We start from the raw sequence: 21,875 nt of genomic DNA on the forward strand, positions 1-21,875 counted from the left end.
AAGTACATACAAGGTTATCTACTGCCAACACTGTGTAAGAGTCAAAAAATGGAATGACTCAAATACCCATCAACAGGAGACAGTACGGCCATACAATAAAACATTACATACAAAAAGAAAAACAAACAAAACACTGCAAATTGAAAGGAGAAAAAGCCAAGCACAAACTCAATACAGATTGGATTTCAGAGACTTAGTATGAAAAAAGAATATAGATCTTAATAAATCTTTAATATTCTTTACATGTTGAAATGACATTCTGGCTATATGCATTTCATTAAAAACAGATTAAAAAATAATTTCTAAGATACAAAAATGACCTTGATGTTCATCAGGAGATGAACAAGTGGACACGTGGCCTATGTACCCAACACAGTACCAGTCAGCCTTAAAGGAGGAAAGCCAGCCATATTCTACACGCGGTCCAACCTTGAGGACAGGACGCTAAGTGACATCGGCCAGATGCAGGAGGAGAAACACTGCATGGTCTCACCATGAGCTATCTAAACAGTCCGACTCACAAAAGCAGAGTGGAGGTGGCTGTCAGGGGCTGGAGGAGGGACCCAGGCATGAGGTCTCAGTTATGCAAGATGAGTACACTCCCGAGATGTGCATGAACCCAAGTTCCTGTAGCGTACTATACTGTAAACGTGAAAATCTGCCAAGAGGGCATGTCTTGAGTCCAGTGTTCTTGATATACACACAAAGATACAAAGACCACAGAGGGGCAGACCTTTTGGGAAGGATGCTCGTTTATTTACCTGACGGAGAGATGGAACACAGGTTGTGCACAAGTTCAAACCCATCAGCTGCACACGTTCAGCATGTGTAGTTTTCTGCACAGCAATTATACTTCAATAAAACTGCTAACATTTCTACTGGTCTGCTTTTACTTCATGTGGCTATAAGAATAAAAAACTACATAACTGGCCTGTAACATTGTATCCCTTTCCCTTGTGTGAGCTTTATTCATCAGCACATCATTTTTAAAGATGATACATGTGGAATTTTTTAACAAATACACCAAAAGCTGACCTCAGTAATCACACCGGAGATTCAGAAACCTTGAGCTCTGGTTGCCTGGTCTTGGTCTAAAGCACCAACGCCCTGGAGGAAACCTGGACCCCGGCGCTGCTCTGCAGCTGCATCCCGTTTCCGCCTGCGAGCTCTCCCGTCCCCAAGGCTGAGGCCTGCTAAGCGACATCCAGCTTCACTTTGATGTTCATGGCCGCCAGTTCAGCTACAAAGTACCGGAATACGTAGGGCACTGAGATAGTGTCGATGGTGTCACTGCGGCCACAGAGAACACAGTTGTACTTTCTGTTGCGCATGGCAGACCATGAAGGGGGTGGCTTCTCCAACAGTGGAGAGAGTAAACTGCCACAGCCGACACACACGTGGGCCACCGAGCGGTCAGAACAGTTGAAGAGGCGGTCGTGAAGGAGAAAAGACGTGCCGTGGGCCAGGAGCGCATCCCGCTCCATCTCCCCGAAACGGATTCCCCCCTGCACGTTTCTCCCCCCAATAGGCTGGTTGGTGACTTTGTCCCTGGCTCCAGTTGTTCTAACTTGAAATTTATCAGACACCATGTGGCGCAAGCGCTGATAATACACCACGCCTATGAAAATGTCTGCCTCCAGTTCCACCCCGCTGATGCCACTATACAGCCTCTCTGTGCCATAGAAGTTGTAGCCAGCAGCCTTTAACATCTCGCCGAAGTACTCCAAAGCCGAGTTCTCCTCGGAGAAGGTGAAGGGGGTGGCGTCGTGGCAGAGGCCGTGCAGGGCGGCAGACTTCCCAGCCATGCTCTCAATCAACATGCCAATGGTCATGCGGGACGGAAAACCGTGAGGATTGAACAGGATGTCTGGCACCATCCCACTCTCAGTAAAAGGCATGTCCTCGGCGGGCCACAACCTGCTCAAGATGCCCTTCTGCCCGTGGCGACTGGCAAACTTATCTCCAATAGTCGGGTTCCGAGGGACGCGCATGGTGATGCAGACGCACTTGAACTTCCCACTCCCCGCATCGTTGCTGCACACTTTGATGTTGTCCACGATGCAGTTCTCTTTACTCCTAGGAAATGCAAATCGCAGAAGTCAAGCTTTTGTTCACACTTACGAGGAGTTTTACTGACTGATTAGAGTCTCATAAAGGGCATTTGTAATGTAAGTAGAGCTGGGAACCCTAGAAGTGTTTTAGGGCTATTATGATGTTCATCTGAAAGAACACCAGCAACAAAGGCAAGGAAAAGCCATTAGGAAGGCCTATTAAATCAATTTTGTCATAAAAGAAACTAAAATAAAAATTTTGTTTCAATAAGGAGCATAGTGAACTCAAGGTTTTGGCTCCAAAACCTCCCCCAAATCATGTAGGAGATGACAAAGTCCAACAACAGTTTTAACCTAAGTCACAGACAACTCAAACTGTGAGGTTGTCGACAAAGAAAGCAGAAAAGCAAGGCAGCATGACAAACAGGCCCTCGTCTAGCTGGCAGCGTCAGCTCAGCTCAGGCACGACCGAGTCCCTCCGAGTTCATAGCCCTCCCTGCAGAGTGTTAGAGGAGGGACCCCGGGAGGTGGCCAAGACTGGAGGGAGGGGGAGCCACCTGCTCCTGCTTGCCCTTCACCTTCCACCCCAAGGGCACCCAGACAGGCCATCGGTGGGGAATAAGTCCTCAGTAGACACCGGATCACCTACCAGTGCCTTAAGGGTTTTGGACTTCCCAGCCTCCATAACTGTGAGAAATAAATTTGTTTTTATTACCCAGTTTCAGACATTTCGTTACAGCAGCACACTCTTATTTTTTTCCAAAACCTCCCATTAAAGGACAACTCTCACCAGGTATGGTGGCACAAACCTGTAATCCCAGTGGCTCGGGAGGCTGAGGAGGAGCTCAAGTTCAAAGTCAGCCTCAGCGACAGCGAGGCACTAAGCAACTCAGTGAGACCCTGTCTCTATAGAAAATACAGAACAGGGCTGGAGATGTGGCTCAGTGCTCGAGTGCCCCTGAGGACAATCCCCAGTTCCCCCCCAAAAAGACAACTCTCATGAATAGCCAGTAATTCCACTGAGGAATCACCGCTCTAGAAAATGGCAGAGACACACACTCACTTGTAGAACATCACGAAGCTCTCCCCAGTGTTGATGTTGAGGTAGCCATAATACGGGTCTCCATACTGCAGTGCTGCCCCAATGAATGGCAGCCCATCACCATCCAACTTCCGCAGAGTCCGGGGGTCACCAGGTTTGACGCCGAACACCAGACTATCATCTCCCTGTTTAATCTTTTCAGAGAGGTCTATGAACTCCGACTTGTACACACTTCCGTGGGCAAAGCCTCGCTCCCAAGAGGCCTTATTCAGAATCTGTGAGGACGAAGAATTGTTAACTGAGGCCAACACAGGATTTTCAAAATAAAACCTGTTAGGATTATATTAATACTTAAGATAACTGGCATTGAATTTTAAAACTCTTCCCATATTTTACAAATCATCACTACTATTAATACCCAGCTATATAATTGGCTTAAGGCCCAATCATGCATAAATATAAAAGGTGGCTACATCAGAGACTACTCACTCAACATTTACTGGTACTATGTGCTCAAGTATGGAAGACAGACGTACACCTGAATATCTGAACGTATCTCAAGGCCCACTTCCAACTTAGACGAGGAACTAACAATTTAACAGAACACTAATGTGCCAAAGACTAGGCAGAAGGGGACACCTAAGTGCTCCTTCAGTGACCTCACAGTAAACAAAGTTAAAAAAAGACTGAACAACTTCTCCTGGTAAATCTTACCATGGCATCTTCCATGTCATAGCCAGTGTATGAAATCACAGCAACAATGGCGTTTGTCCCAATTGGATAGTTATCCATGTCATAATAATCATACATGTATGGTCTTACGAGAGGACTTTGTGGAGTCTGAAGACGATACAGTTTATTATCTGATCGGTCTTGGTAAGTGAGAAGGGGAAAGCCCATAGTCTGCTTACCTACAGAGGAAAAAAAATTCTTCGCATTTGTTATTTAGCCCTCAAATGTAAAGATGTTATAAAAAACTGAAATAACTAAATATTCGTCATAGAAGAATGAATAAAAAAATCATGGTGGTATAATCACTACACACTAATACTAGCTGTGAAAATGAAGTGGTTCAGTATCAACATGCTCAGACCGTGAACAACTGAGTGAAAAGTACAGAGGGAGGTGCTGTTGTGGTTGATGTGAGGGGTCCCCCAAAAGCTCATGTGAGGCAATGCAAGAAGGTTCGGAGGTGAAATGACTGGGTCATGAGAGCCTTAGCCTACCCAGTGTGTTAATCCACTGAGAGGGATTAACTGTGTAGTAACTGTAGGCTGGTCAGGTGTGGCTGGAGGAGTGGATCACGGGGGTATTTGTCCTTGGTAAGCAAGGGCTCTGAGTCCTGGTGGCCAAGTCCTAAACTGCTTTCCTCCACCATACTCTTCCGCCATGATGTTCTGTCTCATCTCGGGCCCAGAGCAATGGAGACAGTCATTCACGAACTGAGACCTCTGAAACCGTGAGCCCCAAATAAACTTTTCATCCTCTAAAATTGTTCTTCTTGGGTCTTCTGGTCTCAGCAACGCAAAGCTGACTAGCAGATGCAATGATCATACTATTTGTGTGCATTTGGAGCACATCCCAAACAATTCTATATGTAGTTTATGGATCCATGCAATGTAGTAAGAGGACAAAGAGGGCACAGATATAAAGGCCACACACAAACTGCAGGGTATTACCACTGGGGGAATGTAGGAGAAGGCAGAGAGCAGCTGTCACTGAATTAGGCTCCTTTCTTATACACAGAGGAAAGTGTCAGTATGTGTAAATTCTGAGTAATAGGATATTCTAGGCAAGACTCACTGTACTACTTTATAGTACAGGGAATCATTTAAATATATATACAGAATGGATTTTATTTTTTTTAATACAGGAGATTTACAGTTTTTAGTAACACGGGGCAACTCCCTAAGGGAAAAACCAACTATACACATGGAAACCCCGGCTAAAGCACTAGAGAGTGACCCAACCATCAGACTGAGGATCTGCACCTGGACAGAAGCAATGGCATTACTGGAGAGTGACCCAGCCGTCAGACTGAGGATCTGCACCTGGACAGAAGCAATGGCATTACTGGAGAGTGACCCAGCCGTCAGACTGAGGATCTGCACCTGGACAGAAGCAATGGCATTAATGAGTTCCTAGTTTTTCCAATTTTTTCTCCCTCATGGCTCAAACAGTGCAGTATTACAACTTAGATTGAAATTCACAGCCTTATTGTCTTAAGAGAGCCCAAGGATGGAGTTGGGGACGTAGCTCATTGGCAGAGCATCTGTCTAGCACGTACCAGGCCCTGGGTTCAATTCCCAGCACTGCAAAAAAGCAAACAAAAAAAGAACCAAGGAATAGAGCTCAGATCGTGACAGCAACTGCAAAGCGAGGGGATGATTTCAGAAAGGATGATTTAAGGATTTCAGCCTTAAATCCTGCACTTAAACTGAATCCACGCCTTCAGCAGATTTCTGGGCTCTGTGTTGAAAGGACGGGACCAGGCTGCACACCAGTGACTAAAAGCAAAGTTAGCTACCAATTAAAACTAAAAATCAATTTTATCCAGGAAGTTATAAGAGAATCCAGTTTTCAAAACATATTACTCAGAATGTCCACAATACAATTCATGACTGGTGGACAAAGAAACAGTCAAACATGACCTACTCTCAAGAAAAAGAGCAGGAGATGTCCTGAGATGATCCAGCAGCTGGAATTAGGCAATGATTCAACAACACCTCGCATAATCCACGCTCAAAACTGTAAAGGAAAATATGTCCACAATGAGCAGAAAAACCTCAGAAAATTGAAACTATTAAAAAGAAACAAATATAAGTTCTAGACCAAAAAGTATCTGAAATAAAAATTCACTAGATGATAAAGTCAACATGATTTATTAAAAAAAAAAAAAAAAAATCCAATCTGACAAGAAAGAAAAAATGAGAAAAAAGAAACTCAATGGCTCATGGGTCAATACAAAAGGTTTGACATTAACAATGCACAATAGAATCTTAGAAGAAAAGGAGAGGGACAGAAGCAATAGCTTTAGTTATACTGGAGGAAAACTTCCCAAAGTTGGTGAGTTTATTTTCTCTTACAGATTTAAGAAGACCAGCCACTCTAACCAGGACAAACACAAAGAAACCAAATCTAGGCATATCAGAGTCAATCTCCTAAAAGCCAAAAAAATAAACATCCTTAAGGTCAGAGAAAAAACAACACATGACATTTAGGGAAACAAAAATAAACACTGCCTTCTAATAAGGAGACAGCAAGAACAGGTAGCTTAAGAACTTAAACATGCTGAAATAAAAGTAGTGATCAACTCAGAATTATGTACCCACTGAAAATTTCCTTCAAGTAAAGGTGAAAATAGTTTTCAGATGAATGAAACCAAGAACCTGTGGCCAGCAACCTGTATTACAAAACCTCCAACATTTTTCAGGCTGAAGGGAATTTACACATGATAAAAACGTGACCCCCTCAGGCAGAACTGAAAAGTACTGGCAGTGCTAATTATGTGGGTGACAGTTATAGCCACCAGTCTCCTCAAAACCAAATCAAAGGCCTTGGACAAATCCAAATCAATGGACACAAATAAATCATACAAACAAACAAATCAAATCGCCTTTTTCTTGGAAAATACCAGTGTCCAGACAGACAGAGAGGGGCTAAGGGCCATTCTAAACTACAGGAGCTGGCCCACACGAAGCACATGGTGATCCTGGGCCAAGCGCCTGCAGCATGGAAACGCCCATTGCACACGGATGAAACCGCAGCTACGGTAACTCTCCTGGTTTTGTCAACTAGCCTGTGCTGTGTGGGTGAGGGCCCTGCTTGGAACGCGTGCTGCAGTGTCCAGGGGTGAGCACTGTCTCAGTCTGCAACACATTTTCATGGAAAAAACAGGGCGAGGGGAAACGTCAACAGAAAAGATGACGGTTTATGGGAACTCTGTGCCCTGTTCTTGCAAATTTTCTCCAAGTTTGAAAAGTACTTCAAAGTAACAAGATCGATGTGCATTTTTCTTGCACAACTGCGCCCACCATTGCCCACCGTCCACCTTACCCATCTGGCACTGGTACATGTTCCGTGGACTCTGGTTGTGGTCAGAGAAGGGGATGAAGTTGGCAATCACACTGAGCAGGCTGTGAGGGAAGAGTTCCTGGTGTGTGGTGACTCCAGCAAAAACCTCGTCCTCAAAGATAGCGATGTTCATGAAGAGCTGCAGAAGAGGAGGGATGAGGACAAGGCCAGAACAGCCGCGACTCTCGCCGCCTCACTCCCCCACCAGCATCGTGAATGCTGAAGGGACGCTCTGGGGAGCAGAGGAAGCTTCCACTTAGAAATACCACTCACCTCACCCCGAACCCACCCCACCTGAAGGGGAACCCCTGAAAGACGAGTTTGGTCAAGAAGCGCAAAGCCCCGTTTTGCAATTGAAAGATGTAGGCGCAGCTGAGAGTGACAGGAACTTTACTCTCTCCCACTAGGGGCTAGGGCAAAACCAGGGGCAAAGGCGCTCTGGGAGCTGGACAGCATGGAAAGACAGTCAAGGTGACCACAGGTCCTATGGAGAAAGGCAAGACACGGAAAAGGCCAATATTGGTCACAGAGGGTGCAGAAAACAAGTTCTGACTTTCTTTCAAATGCCTGACTGTTGCTGAAACAACACCCTTAAAAGCAACAGGAATGCCTCTGGAGGTTCTACACTGCACAAGCACAGACTGCTTCGCACGCTGCCAGCACCTGTTCCATTGTGCCGATCAGTTCTTCTTTGCCCAGGTCCAAGTTCTGCACAGGCCGAACCAGTCGGCAAGGAGTGGTGAAGAGCAGCAGCCCTGGGTACAGGCTCGGCTTTCCCGTCACGGGGACAAGCACCACCTCCATCCAGGGGGGGATTCTTTTTTCTCTCAACACCTGTTCCAACAAGAGAATGCAATTAAGAGCACATGCCATGCTTTAGGCCACCCCACCTTCTTGCTGCAAGGCAAAGCACTACCTTAAAATATTAAGTCACACTAGTAATAAACGTAGGGCCAGCCGAACCCGAAGCCATAGCTGTCCCTGCCAGACTCATTCCAACACAGATTTCCATTCACCTCTTATTCAAAAAAGGCAAAAGCCCTACACTTCCGTGGCTCAGGCCCCTTATCGGGCAAACCAGTTATGAGACTGGGGAAAAGGTAAATAAAGTTTATTCTCTTGAGTCTGAAACACAGATGATTGGTTTTACTTTTAAATATATTACATGAAAATACCCTTCCACCTGGGAATTTTAAAAAATCCAAAAACTATTAAGCAACTCCTGGGTGAAGGAGAAATACAAATCAAAATTCCAAAAGTTAAAAAAAAAAAAAAAAGGTAAGACCCCTGTGTCAGAACTTGGGGGATTCTAAACACGTGATGTGGGAACTAAACCATCACCAATAAAGATGAAAGGACACTGGGAGAGGCTGGTTATGTCACAGGAGTAAGATCCACTGTACAGCACGTGACCACAGCTAACGCTGGTTAATGACACCGTAGTGCGCACTGCAAATCTGCCGAGTGTGTAAACCTTGAGGGTTCTTTAAAAAAAAAACAAAATGGTCCCCCAAAACAGTAAACTCTGAACTCAAAAGCTAAAAAGAACAAAGTAGACCAAAAGAAATTAGCGACAATATTTTAGAAGCCAGCAGTCTAAGAAACCAAGAGGAAATGGAAAAAGGCAAGCTACCACACAGACCTTACATAGAAATAGCAGGCTTAAGAAGACTAATCCCTTAATAAAAATAAAGAATTTCTAAAGCTTTACCAACTACTCCAAGGCAAGGAAAACTTTCTCTTTATAAAAGATAACTCTTATGAATGCTGATTTTAAAACAACTTAAAATAAAAAATAAAAATATAAATGAACCACATCTTCTACTGGTCCTATTGCCTCTTTGCCTCACTTTGGACCTCTGGCCTCAGTTGTCCCTAACAGACCCCCCCCCCTGCTCCTGAGCCACCAGGGCTCCTGCACCTGCGAACACGCCTCCTGTGGGAGGGGCAGACACACTTGTTTCATTCCTTCCTCTACCAAGCATAGGAATGGTGGCAAGTCTCTGACTTGCGAAGAAAAACCCTTGAACTACTACTTTTCTCGCCGAATATTGGGAGAAGAATCCAGAGCTTCTTTGCATATGCTAAACAATTGTTCTAGTACAGAGCTACATCCGCAGATCCCCACTGTTTTTGAGACAGGGTCTTGTTAAGTTCTGAGCACAAACTTGTAATTCTTCTGCCTCCGCCCCATAGTAGCTGGGATTACAGTGTACGCCACTGCACTCAGCTTTGAAGTACTAGTATGGTACTCCTTAAATATTAAGAAAACAATCACCAGTGCCAAATGGGATCTTTCCACAAAACTGACTCATTATTCATTACTATTATCAGAGAATGAATTAACATACCATATTAATACATCTACAGGAAAACTTGAATTTCCCCTGCAAAGGTGTCAAAAATTAAATGTAAAATTACTATGTGATCCAGAAATTCCATTTCTAGATATATAACCTAAAAGAACTGAAAGCAGCTGGGCATAGTGGCACATACCTATAATCCTAGCAACTAGGGAGGCTGAGGCAGGAGGATCACAAGTTCAAAGCCAGCTTCAACAACTTAGCAAGGTCCTAAGCAATTTAGCGAGACCCTGAGTCAAAGTAAAAAATATAATGGGCTGGGGATGTGGTTAGTGGTGAAGCTCCCCTGGGTTCAATTCCAGTTTCAAAAAAAAAAAAGAAAGAAAGAAAGAAAGGAAAGCAGAGACTTGAATAGCTATTTGTATAGCAATGATGACAAGCAGATAAACGAAACGTAGTACAGCCACACAGTGGACTGTCACTCAACCTTAAAAGGAAGGAAACAGTGATACATGCTGTGAAATGTCAGACTTGATGAACCTTGAGGACGTTACACTACATGAAATGAACTAGTCACAAAAAAGACACTGTATGCCACTTACACAAGAGACCTAGGGCAGTCACTCCACAGAGGGAAAGCAGAACAGCAGCAGAAGCGGAGAGGGATGAAGAGGCAGTGCTCAAGCAGTACCAAGCCGCAGCGCAGGACCCTGATGGAGGTGTGGAGGCGGATGGGGGCGCCAGCCCACAACAGTGAGACTGTGCCTGAGGCCACTGGGCTGCACTCTTGCAGTGGTTAAAGTGGTCAAAATTTTTATGTATATTTACCAGAAAAAAAAAGAAACCAGTGCAGCGGGGTTCCCACTGACCAAGTCTGATACAACCTGAGCATTAAAATAAATGATAGTGGGCTGGGGTGTGCTCAGTGATAGAGAACACCGAGTTCAGTCCCTAGCAGTGGGGGGGCGTGCACAAAAAAACAAATGAGAACAGAATGCTCAAGAAATAAAGCGAGCATCTACGAATCTATGCTGATGTAAATAAACAAATAGAGAAGAAACAAAAACCACTCTCACAGAATAGCAACTAATAAACAGAACAAATGACAGAGTCAGGAAACGGCATTCAGCAACCACCACAGTAACCATGAACTCTAGAGAGAATCCCCCACGCAGCAGGGATAAATCAACAAAGAACAAATCAACCAGTGGTGAAAAGGGGCTTCATGTACCTTTCAACTCTCTCCACAAATTACTTGTTCGTAATTGTACAGTTACCATTATACAACCTAATAAGAATTAAAGTTAACCTTTCCCCAGGAAAAACCAACATCATGTGCTTCCTGAAATGACATCCCAAATGTCACCATAAGGAAGTAACACACAAACCTACTTTAAGGGGTCTTTTACACAGTAAATGGTGGTTCTCTTAAAGTTAAAATTTGTTAAGACAGGCAGACTGGGGCCTCAATGAAACCAGCAAAACATGCATGTGAGTTAGGTATCTGTCACTGACCCCAACATACAACTCTGGTACAAGGCAAGACTCCACCACTGGAATTAGCTTCCACCCCTGACAGTTAGGCAGCTCCAGACTACACTGGGGCTACCTCATCAACTAGTAAAGGCCTGAGAAACCAAAAGTCAAGGGGCAAGAGAATTCATAAAGATTCACCTTAAAACGTCGGAGAGAATCTGCGATGCCAGGAGCAAGATCCTTATCCACCCAGCCCACCATGAGGCCATCCAGCAGGACAGGGTAGCACTCACTGTAGGGTCGATGTGGCACCCCATCGACAGGAGTGACCCCTGGTGAAGACAGCAGACAGAACAATCAATGCAGAATGCTTTACCCAATCAATCCCCTCTGGGTGGGCTGGATATGCTTCATCAGTTTAGATATCTAATTATGCTGCCTCTAAACAGGTAAAACTGTATTACAGCATGAATCATGTCAGCAAGGATGCAGGTGACACTAGGAATGTGCCTGTTAGCAGACTAGTCAGGGACAGAGTGTAACGAAGCTTCCCACTGTTTAACTTCTGACAAGCTGATTTCTGAAGAGGCTCTTTATTTTTTTGGTGATGCTGGGGATTGAACATGCTAGGCAAGCACTCTACCAACTCCAGCCCTTCATGCTGATTTCTGAGCCATGGAAATCTAGTGACTTTTCCCAAAAGAGCCTAACTATAGTCGGCCCTCATTATTTGCAGACTGATATGTGCATACATGCCCACTTGCCACATTTGATTTTAACTACAAAATTAATACCATGGACAATTTCAATGTCATGCAACCAAAGATTTGAGCCACCTCATGCACACCTTCTGTCTTCTTGTCCCAGCTCTCAACTGTCAAGCACCCTGTTCAAAGCTACATTTTTTGCATTTTTGTGCTTTCTGTTGGAGATTTTGTGGCTTTAAAGGGCCCTCAAGTGTGGTGCTGAACTGCTGCCCAGCGTCATAAGTACAAGGCAGCTATAATAAGCCTCACAGAGAAAACGCGTGTTAGGTAAGCTTCCAGTCGCACTGCTGCTGCTGTGAGCCCAGGGCTGGACTTGGGGTGGGGGCCTGGGTTCAGCAGTCAGAGCAGGGGTTCAGTACTGGTAATTCAGTGTTGGCAATGAACTTACAGAACACAAGTGCTGCAGACAATGAAAATCAACTGCAATTAAGTGAAAAAGAACCCTCTTTCACACACCGTGACCCCCTCTAAAGGCAGCACGTTTCCCTGGTGGCCACAGGTCGCCCGTGCTGTTGCTTCAGTCATCCAGCACTTCCTGCAGAAGGCGGTCTCGGTCTCTGCTCCTCTGCAGTCTTCCCCAGTGCTGCAGCAGATCACCCTTCCCACCCCTTCCTCTGCAGGGGAGATACCTTCTGCCTCTCCACATTGTTCTTTCTTCCTTTCTACCTTCTCCTGGACTTGGACACTTTTAATCATTGGCAGTACACACAATTATCCTTTTCCTTGTAGAGAGCAAAAGTACAAATGACATGATTCTACCTTTAGCGTTGTAACTACTACTTGGTAACTTCCACTGGAACTTCCTCTCACAGGTTACTTTCTAGTTGGGAGAAATACTTTTACACAGAAATGTCTTGACCTTCTTGGGTCGCCTAAGAATATCCATCACCTGAACCATATGAACAGAAGTTTTACTGTATAAACATTAATCCCCCGGAGACCCTCCACCAACCACCAAAGACAGAGCACTTGTGGTTTCTCAATCACAACCAGAGAACCCTAGGACAGGAGAACGTCTTAACACTCAAAGAAAAGGCTGCTATTTGTACCTATGAAGGTCAATTCAAGTTCAGTATCAAACCTGGAAGAACAGGAGCATGTTCCAGGCAAGGCAGAGACAGCAGCTGCTGGGCTACTAGGAACGGGGGCTACTGTACTTACCGCTGATGATATCAGGGACAGAGGAGAGCCTCCTTTATAACCGTCTTCCTACAACCAGCATCGTTTGCTACTTAGAGATACAACGGTCCACCAACAGATGCAGAAAAAGTGCCTCTAAAAGTTATGTAATAGCTTGTCTACTTTCAATATCAACTATTGTTCTATTTCAAATGTTTTGACTTCTTTTTAAGAAGAGAAAAAAAGAAAACCCTACAACTTTTAATTTTTCTTGTTTTCATTTCCAAAAAATGCATTCAATCTTCTTTCAAGAAGCCAAGAACAAAGTCCCACTCCTGCATGGAGTAGTGAAAAAGAGTTTTTGTAAGAATTATCTGCTGAATCCCTAGAACAAGCATGCCTTGATGCTTTGCACCTGTTAACAACCACAAGCCCAAACAAGAACGTTTCCTGCTGGACACCACATACCCAAGCTGCAGAGCAGAGCTGGAAGAGATGTTGTGTACACAAGCTGCGTGACAACCTCGCACGTGGCAGTTAGGTGGTTCATCAGACCACAGGGCGCGCCATCTGGGGTGTGCACAGGGCAGAGGAAGCCCCAGGACTCTGGCAGCAGCCTACGCACAGTGGTGGTCCTCATCTTGGCAAAATCGGCCCCTCTGTGCACACAGCGGAAATGGGAGAGATAGCGTATGAAGTTCAGCTTGTCTGCCACAACACAAAGTCCAGAATCTTGCAGGAAGCCAAGACCTTAATAAAATAGAAGTTACTCAAAAACAGGCCAAACTTTTCCAAAAAATGTCTATTTCTGAGGCTTTGATGGCAAAGCCTCAGAGAACTCTACAGAGCAAAGTGGGTCATTATAACATTCACTCTATTCATCCTGATAAGTAGAAACAGAAAATAATATTTAAAACCCCAAGGATTCAGAAATCTATTGGCTGCAACTGGTTGCCTATCTCCTCCACCACTACCTCCTTTGTGGGAGAACATTAAATGGTAATAAAACCACAGTAATTAAACTCATCTAAGAGCACTGGAAAATATACAAGCAATGCTAGCACGCTAACAAGAACCTGCAGAATCTGCACCAGGAGCACCCGTTTAAAAAAAACAAATTGCCGAGCCCCATTACAGCCTTTTCAGTTTCCCAGATCACTTCAAAGGACCTGGTTCAGGGATGGGCCTACAGCAGTTCTTCTAGGCCTCCTGAGACACCTAAGGCCAAGATGCGTGCACTAGGATGCAAGCCACACACCCATCTAAAGCCCTTTAGATTGACATTCATCAAAATTTGTCATAAAACAAAATCTGTCTTCAGTGAAAGAGAGAAGTTCACTTTTAAAAAAGAACCTTTCTCAGTGACATAAGCCTACACTATGCGAACAGTTTGAAATATATAACTAGAGTGAAGCCTAATATTTAATTTCACCTGTTTTCGAACGCAGATTTCCAGTAGCAAGAAGATATTCAAATGGTCTTGTAAGGTCTGCTCCCATACTAAAAATCTTCATCAAATTTTCAGAGTTGATGGACACACCAGTCTTCTGAGCTTTTTTATCTAAAGCTATTTTAATAGACACTAACCAAGCTTCCATTTTTTCCTGAAAGAAAATTTAAATTTTAAACAGTAAATGCTCTAATTATCACAAATTCCATATTCACTCTGCCATAATCTGTACCATCAGTAACAGTCCATTAATTTATACACTTGATGTAGAAATTGCAAACCACAAGCCTTAAAAACAGCTTTTTGATGTCCTGCGGGAGGCCAAGCATTTCTTAAGAGAGAAGACACAAACTCATCTAGACCAGGGTTTCCTCCCCAGCACTACCAACCCAGGGGCTGGAGACTGTGTGGTAGAGGTTGTCCTATGCACTACAGGGTGCTCAGTAGCATGCCCCACGTCGTGGCAACCAAGTATGTGTCTAGACCACGCAGACGGGGGCAGGGGTAGAGCCCTCCATGCACTGGGGTGGGGCAGAACACTGCTCTGGATCATCCACATTGAAGTGTTGGCCTTAGATAAGCTTTAAATTCAAATGCTCTTATCAAGCAGTCAGAACAATCAACCACAAAGCTTTGAGACCAAAGCAACAATTACTTTGTTCCCAAGAAGAAACACGGCCAAGAGCATGAGGTCTCCAAATTATATCCAACATCCAAGACAGCCACAAGCCTGGAGGGAAGACTGACACTGTCTCCTGTAAATATGAAATATAATCAAAGAGTAACTGAAGACAAAAAAATCAGCAAAGAGGAAAGAAAGCCACCGAGATGCAGGTCAGATGTGGCAAAAGTTCTGTGGCCTAAAGAATAAAGAGCTACATTCTCTCCTCCCTCCTCCCTCAGAGGACTGCTTATTGTCTTTTAAGTATTTATTCATTTATTTTTTGCAGTGCTGGGGACTGAACCCAGGGCCTTGTGCATGTAAGGCAAGCACTCTACCAACCGAGCCATATCCCCAGCCCAAGTTCTGATTTTATTGACACAAAACTGTACCAATTTAGGGATTACAATGGGATGATTTCCAGTACACACACACACACAGTGCAATGGTCATTTGTGAGAACTAGCATTTGTGGGGCACACACTACAGCTGGCACTGTGCATGTTTTTCAAGCCTCACAACAAACTTCCCTCCAGGGAGCGGAGCAGGCCAGGACCACTGAAAACCCTGGGCCAAACTCCTCAGTACCAAGAATTCTGCAGACTTCTCCAGAAGCTGATGGGTGTGTAAAGCACGCAGTGCCCAACACTGGGACCCTGACTTGCAGTCAAACGCACCTCCACAGACCCACACAGCCATGGCAGGACAAGGGAAGCTACATATCTCCTGCAGTCAGGCCAGGTCTTGCTGCCAACCCACTATTTTTGTTCCGGTACTTTTGAGAGCTGGAACTACAGATGGAGCTAGGGACTCCAAAGTGCAGCCTGCATGGTTCGGCACAAGCAGCGGAAGTGAGCGAAGCCCCCGGGTGGCCTCGTATGGGGCTCCAGCCTCTCTGACAGGTGTAACCTGGTGCTTATCTGGGAGCAGACCATGCCTGTGGCAGGGAGGCGGCTGCCAGTGCTCCCACCCCCGCCCTTGCACAGCCCTCAGAACCAATCACATGCACCCCAGAGTGACCCTTGATCCAGCAATGGCTAGGGAAGTCTGGGATTCCTCTTCTGTCACTGTCAGGTATCTTCTGAAGATGGTTTTCACACCTCAGATTCAGAGGTTTGGAAGCTCAAATAGAGCGAGTGCAAGGTAAGGAAATCAAATGTTCCTGTTGCTGACACAGGTCCCCGAACTAATGGCTTGCTTCTGAAGACACGCCGATAGCACAGGGATACGATGAACCCTGTGCTTCACTGTAAGGACATAGTGCTGGGTGTGGTGGTGCACACCTGTAATCCCAGTAGCTCAGGAGGCTGAGACAGGAGGATTGCAAGTTCAAAGCCAGCCTCAGCAATGGTGAGGTGCTAAGTAACTCCATAAGACCCTGTCTCTAAATAAAATACAAAACAGGGATGAGGATGGGGCTCAGTGGTCAAGTGCCCCTGAGTTCAACCCCTGGTACCAAAAGAAAAAGAAAAGAAAAAAAAAAAAGGAAATGTACCTGATAGGCCACCAATAATAGCAAACTTCTGCTGGCTGATCTAGATTTTTATCAGGGAAATTCCAGGGTGCTAAACTTTTTCAATCCAAATTTTATGAACAAAACAAACAGAAACAAAAATAATTACCTGCCAGTAAGAATTATTAACAGGATAATGAGGAATTAGGAGAATTTTTTTTTTCATCTTTAGCCCTCTCTATCTTCCAACCCACAACATTACCTTTCAGATTAAATCTTTTTAGGAATAATATGCAAAGTATAAGATGCCATGGAATCAATTTCCCTATGAAATCACCTTTTACCGTGCCAATTCCCACTGTGTACACAGACACACGGTCAAGTCTCGCTTGCTCGGGTTCCATGCCACTGCTGTAACCTGAATTAGCAAGGGCTGGACCACTGCTCCCAGGGAAACGCAGAGCTCGGTTCCTGCCGGTCTCTGGTCAGAACACTTCTGCAACTGGTCAGTCCACAACACCTTATTTTACTTGTGTTCTGATACAAGGAACTTTGTTTAGTACGTGTAGTTGCTTTACTGACTGAACGTGGGTTCAGTGGATAGAGCACAGCCGTCTCACTTTCAGGAGTGCCAGATGGCACTCTGGCACCATAGGCCATTCTGAGAAGCAAAGCACGCACACACACGCACAAACATAAACCCATAAAAGTGTGAAACACACTCAGGAGAACTCACAAAGGACACCACAATGGCTGAGAGAAGGCAGCGCAGCATTGCCTCATTCATCCTCAACTGGAACACAAGGATCAGGGGTCTCCACGTCTACGTCGTGAATGGCTAAGAAGTGCTGGGTACTGACCTTGGTATACACATCACTTTAGCAAGTAGTGAGTCTGAATATAAAGAGTTTGCAAATAATGAGGATTGACTACACATGTATACAGGCCACTGATACTATACCATCAATGTTATGACCAAGATTTGACATTTTCTTTACACTCTTTAAAAATATTAAAACAAATTTCTGAACCTGGAATAAGCTAGGATTTTTGATTATGTCCTTGCTGCTAAACAAACAAAAAGGAAGACTCTGCAGATGCCAAAATCAGAAACCAAACATGCAGGGGACAACACTGCTGGATGCAGCACACCACTCCCTGAATGGCGCAGCTAGCGCAGGGTGAAAGCAACAGATTTACCTTCAAAAACATAAGGAAGAGCTGACCAGGGGTAAGGACTTCTTGATTCACCAAACTATCAGGATTCTCCTCCATGCACTCTCCTCTGGCTAAAGCAAAGAGCTTCCGGGTCATGAGACAAAGTACATAAAATTTTTCAGTACTGGATTTCAAGTGGATGCAGATGCACTGACTGTAAAATAGAAAAGAAAAAGCTTCCAACAATTCAGCTGCTAATCCCTCTTACCAGATCCCTCTTACCAGATGTCCCTCTTACCAGATCCCTAATTCATGCCGAATTTTTTTTGTAGGCATTAGGGATTGAACCTAGAGGAACTTTATCACTGAGCAACATCCCCAACCCTTTTTATTTTGAGAAAGAATCCTGCTAAGTTGTGCAGGCTAGCCTCAAACTTGCGACCCTCCTGCCTCAGCTTCTCAAGTTGCTGGGATTACAGGCATGCACCCCTATGCCCAGATCCAAGTTTACTTAAAATAAAACACCTTCCTCCAAAAAAATTACATTTTACCTTTACTAACAACATTAGCAAAAAAGCTGAATATCCTCACCAAGTCTAGAACTGTGCTGGCCTATGTGGCTATTTAAAGTTAATTTTGCACTGGTCATATTTCAAGCATGCCGCACCTGGCTACATACTAGACAGTACTGCTCCAGAGCTGGGCTCCTCTAATAATCATAGGGTGGTTACGGAAGACAAAGTTCTTGCCGTGGGGAAACAGAATGACAGGACACTTGTAACCAGTGCATCTACATACAAAGAAATCAAGAAAATGTCTAAAACGTGAACTACTTCAGCCGCTACAGTGTCCAACGTGCTATTTGGACAATGTGCTAGACCCCTGAAATAATTTCAAAACAAAGAAGTACACTAAAATGAATGAAATGACCATAAGGAGAATGGCCAGAGACAAAGCTAGCCCACACTGGCGGGGCCTGGATTCCACCCATGTTCACTGATTCCCGGACGACTCATCAGAACAATCTGTACTCCACTGAAGACCACTGACACCCCTCCTCCCAACCCCGCACCCTCAAAACACAGGCCCAGCACACATACTTGAACAGGAACTCTGCAGCTTGTTCATTAGAATACCAGTCAGGAAGACTGAGCTTTACTCTGAAGCATTCCCCGAGATAGTTAAGGACCTGTTTTTGTGTGGAACAACCCTCTTCCATTACGATCCTCAACATCTGAGACACAGAGTTCCTAAAGAATGAGTCATCCTCTTTTCCTTTGATGAGCTCCTGAAAAATCTGATAATCAGGAAAGCTGACAAGTGCCTAGAATGGAAAAAAAGATTTTTTAAAATCATTTACCAATAATAATGTAACTATTTTATTTGTTTAATTATAATTCTCTCCTCTAATGACTTTAATAATGAAGAAAAATTAGCACTCCGCTATTGCTGAACTGAAGTGAATTCTGCAAAATAAAGCATTCTTTGTGAGATGGCTGGACACCAAGATGCTTCCAGTGGTCCTCACCTCCTGGCAATCACAAACTCATCTAGTGTCCTCCCACACTCAGTGAGTGGTGTTGGCCTTCATGACTAAATCAACGTGTCAAGAAAGATGTTGTAGACTCCCAAGGTTGTCATGAAGGGCACTGCAGCATCCACCTTGTCCTCTTGGCTAACTATATGGGGGAAGATGGGGGAGAGGAACTGAGATCTCCTGCCAACAGCCAGCACTGACTCACCAGCCAGTGGGAGAATCACATGAAAGTGGAGGCTCCAGCCCTAGTCAAGCCACCCCTGCTGACATCTCACTGCAAGCTCCTGAGACCCCCAAGCCAGAAGTGCCCCATCAAGCCACTCCTAAACTCCCAACTCACAGAAACTGTGAAAGAGAGATGTTTACTTATATTTCAAGCTATGGAATTTTGAGGCAATTGGTTATGGAGCAGTAGATAACTGGTATAGCATGTACTTAACAAACAGAACCCATCCAATCTACATAGGATATTACCTCCAATGAATCTCTTCATGACAAAAGGAAACATTCAGCAAGTCATACCTTAAGTGCAAATCCTAATGGAAGAAAGAATAGCTCTTTCCGGTAAATGAAGTTCAACATAACTGTGCCATTTTCCAGGTAGTGAAGGTTCATATTGACCGCAGAATATTCTCCCTTCACACAGTGCATTGAAACTCCTATTGAAACAAACAGGAAAATATCAGAAACTTGGTAAAACCGTAATTTCTTCAATTATTATTTTTCTCTGAATTATTTTACTTTTAGATACAATTTAAGCCAAATCACTAAGTGTAGTCAAGAATGACACCAGATATGTGTCTAAGACCTTCCTTGCCAAATGTCCTCTGGAGTGCAAAATCTCCCATGATGTGAAACTATGACGTAAAACAACCAAAGCCAAGAATTTAAACTTCCAAGTTTCTTTCCAGGCCAGGGCCCACATCCTGGGCCTGTTACAGTCCCAGCACCTTGCAGAACAGCACCGTTCAGGGCTTTCATCCCCACCACCCTATAGTCTGGTCAAGAGATGGTGGCCTGACCCAACAACTCAAACACAGAAAAGGAGGACTTTAGACTCTTATTTCAATTTAAAAACAAGGAAAAAAAATTATTTCATCTTCAGCGACTGCTAAGACATACCATATCAACTGGAGGAAAAGCATAAGCTTGTGGGGAGCCATCTATGACCAGCAAACCGGGCTTAGCGAGCTGTCAGACATGGAAATCTGGCTTCTAGGAACTGGCAATCGTTAAGAGATTGTTCAAGATGGCCTGAGGCATGTGGTATCCGTGCAGTGGCTCACCACCGGGAATCTGCAGGTCTTGCTGGGAGGACCCCCTAGAGCACATGGCTTCCTTAGCTGTACCCCATCCTGTTCCTCACAGAAGCAGCTCCTCCTGGTCCCCCGTTTACCTAAATGACTATAAATAAAGGACAGGTGGACTCTTCCTGCCATTAGAGCCAGACTGATACGGCTCAATCAGTCCTGCCCCTGCTTCAAAGGATAATTGTCTCCTGCGATTCTTCTGTTAAATAAGTTTCCAAGTGATTAATCTACAGTCAGCCCATCCCTCCCACGGAAACCCTCTCTCACCCACGCTGGACATGGAAGAAACTCGACAATAGCTAAACATTCTAACACACTGAGACACTGTTTTTCTAGGTGCCATATGTATGACTACAATGAAAAGGCTGATTTTTATCTCATTTCTAAGGATAAATCATGTAACTGTCAGGATTGCCAAAGAATGCCACATGCTGTCTCGTGAAGCCAGGCACTATCACAGAGAGTGCTCAAACACAGGCTGGGAGGTTGTCAGTCATCCCCTGAGGGGAGTGCCAAGGCAGCTGGAACCAAAGACTACCAAGGCACCTGCCCCCCTGACCAAGTCAGGCCAGTCTTCACCTTCATATCTAGTAACAAAAACACATGTATAGCCTTTCAGTTTGAAAACACAAAAGTAGGTTTCCCAACATAAAAAGTTTTATCAGATATGATTCTTATTAAAGTGATTTAAAGTGATCTGATGACCCTACTGAGAGACAGTGATTTTTTCCACTTCACCATAGTACAAAGGCCACCCCCTATTCTATAGAGATCATGCTTCCAGTTTTGAATATTTTTGTATGGTCCCAGATATTGAACTCAGAGATTCTTAACTACTGAGCCACATTCCCAGCCCTTAATATTTTTTATTTAGAAACAGGTTCTCACGAAGTTGCTAAGGCTGACTTTGAACTCACAATCCCCCTGCCTGAGCCTCCTAAGCTGCTGGAATTAGAGGCGTGTACCTCTGAGGCCCGGGCATTTTTGAACGTGATCTTTGCCCAGGCTCCAATGCCGTGTGACACTTTCTTGTGATGCTGCACAGGGGCAGTGAGCCACAGCTCCCAGTCAGCCAGGTGACCAAGAGGGTAAGCATTGATGGTCTACAATGTACTGTGTTGCCAGTTTTTGGACTCTTGTGTTTTGTATTTTCATGTTCCATCAAGATCACAAAAAAGCTCATCTGTGGGTATATGAGACAATCAATATTTTATAAAACAGACTGTGTTAAGATGATTTTGCCCACCTACAGGCTAACACAAGTGTTCTGAGCTTGGCAAAGCTAAGCTACAATGTTGGGTAGGTTAGATATATAGTGTGATTTTTTTAGTGCTGGGCACTGAACCCAGGGTCTTACATGTGCTAGGAAAGCACTCTACCATCAAGTTATATCATCAGTCCCTTATAGCATTTTTGATATACAGAAGTTTCAACCTTGGATGGGTTTATCAGAAGAGGACCCTAATATGAACAG

General features: G+C 44.4%; 1 protein-coding gene across 1 annotated transcript in view; it reads right to left on the bottom strand.

Moving 5' to 3' along the window:
* Positions 1-215: 215 nt before the first annotated feature.
* POLR1B (RNA polymerase I subunit B) overlaps positions 216-21,875 on the bottom strand; it is a 29,634-nt gene continuing 7,974 nt past the window's right edge. Inside the window, exons 5-15 of the mRNA XM_079110648.1 lie at positions 19,614-19,750; positions 18,655-18,878; positions 17,597-17,768; positions 14,265-14,436; positions 13,301-13,582; positions 11,145-11,278; positions 7,831-8,001; positions 7,145-7,306; positions 3,808-3,999; positions 3,115-3,368; positions 216-2,076 (exon numbers count right to left, since the gene is read on the bottom strand). Of these exons, the coding sequence (XP_078966774.1) occupies positions 1,194-2,076; positions 3,115-3,368; positions 3,808-3,999; positions 7,145-7,306; positions 7,831-8,001; positions 11,145-11,278; positions 13,301-13,582; positions 14,265-14,436; positions 17,597-17,768; positions 18,655-18,878; positions 19,614-19,750 (2,783 nt within the window). The 3' untranslated portion in view covers positions 216-1,193. The remainder of the gene's footprint in view (positions 2,077-3,114; positions 3,369-3,807; positions 4,000-7,144; positions 7,307-7,830; positions 8,002-11,144; positions 11,279-13,300; positions 13,583-14,264; positions 14,437-17,596; positions 17,769-18,654; positions 18,879-19,613; positions 19,751-21,875) is intronic.

This window comes from Sciurus vulgaris (assembly GCF_902686455.1).
Source record: "Sciurus vulgaris genome assembly, chromosome: 14".
NCBI classification, from domain to species: domain Eukaryota; kingdom Metazoa; phylum Chordata; class Mammalia; order Rodentia; family Sciuridae; genus Sciurus; species Sciurus vulgaris.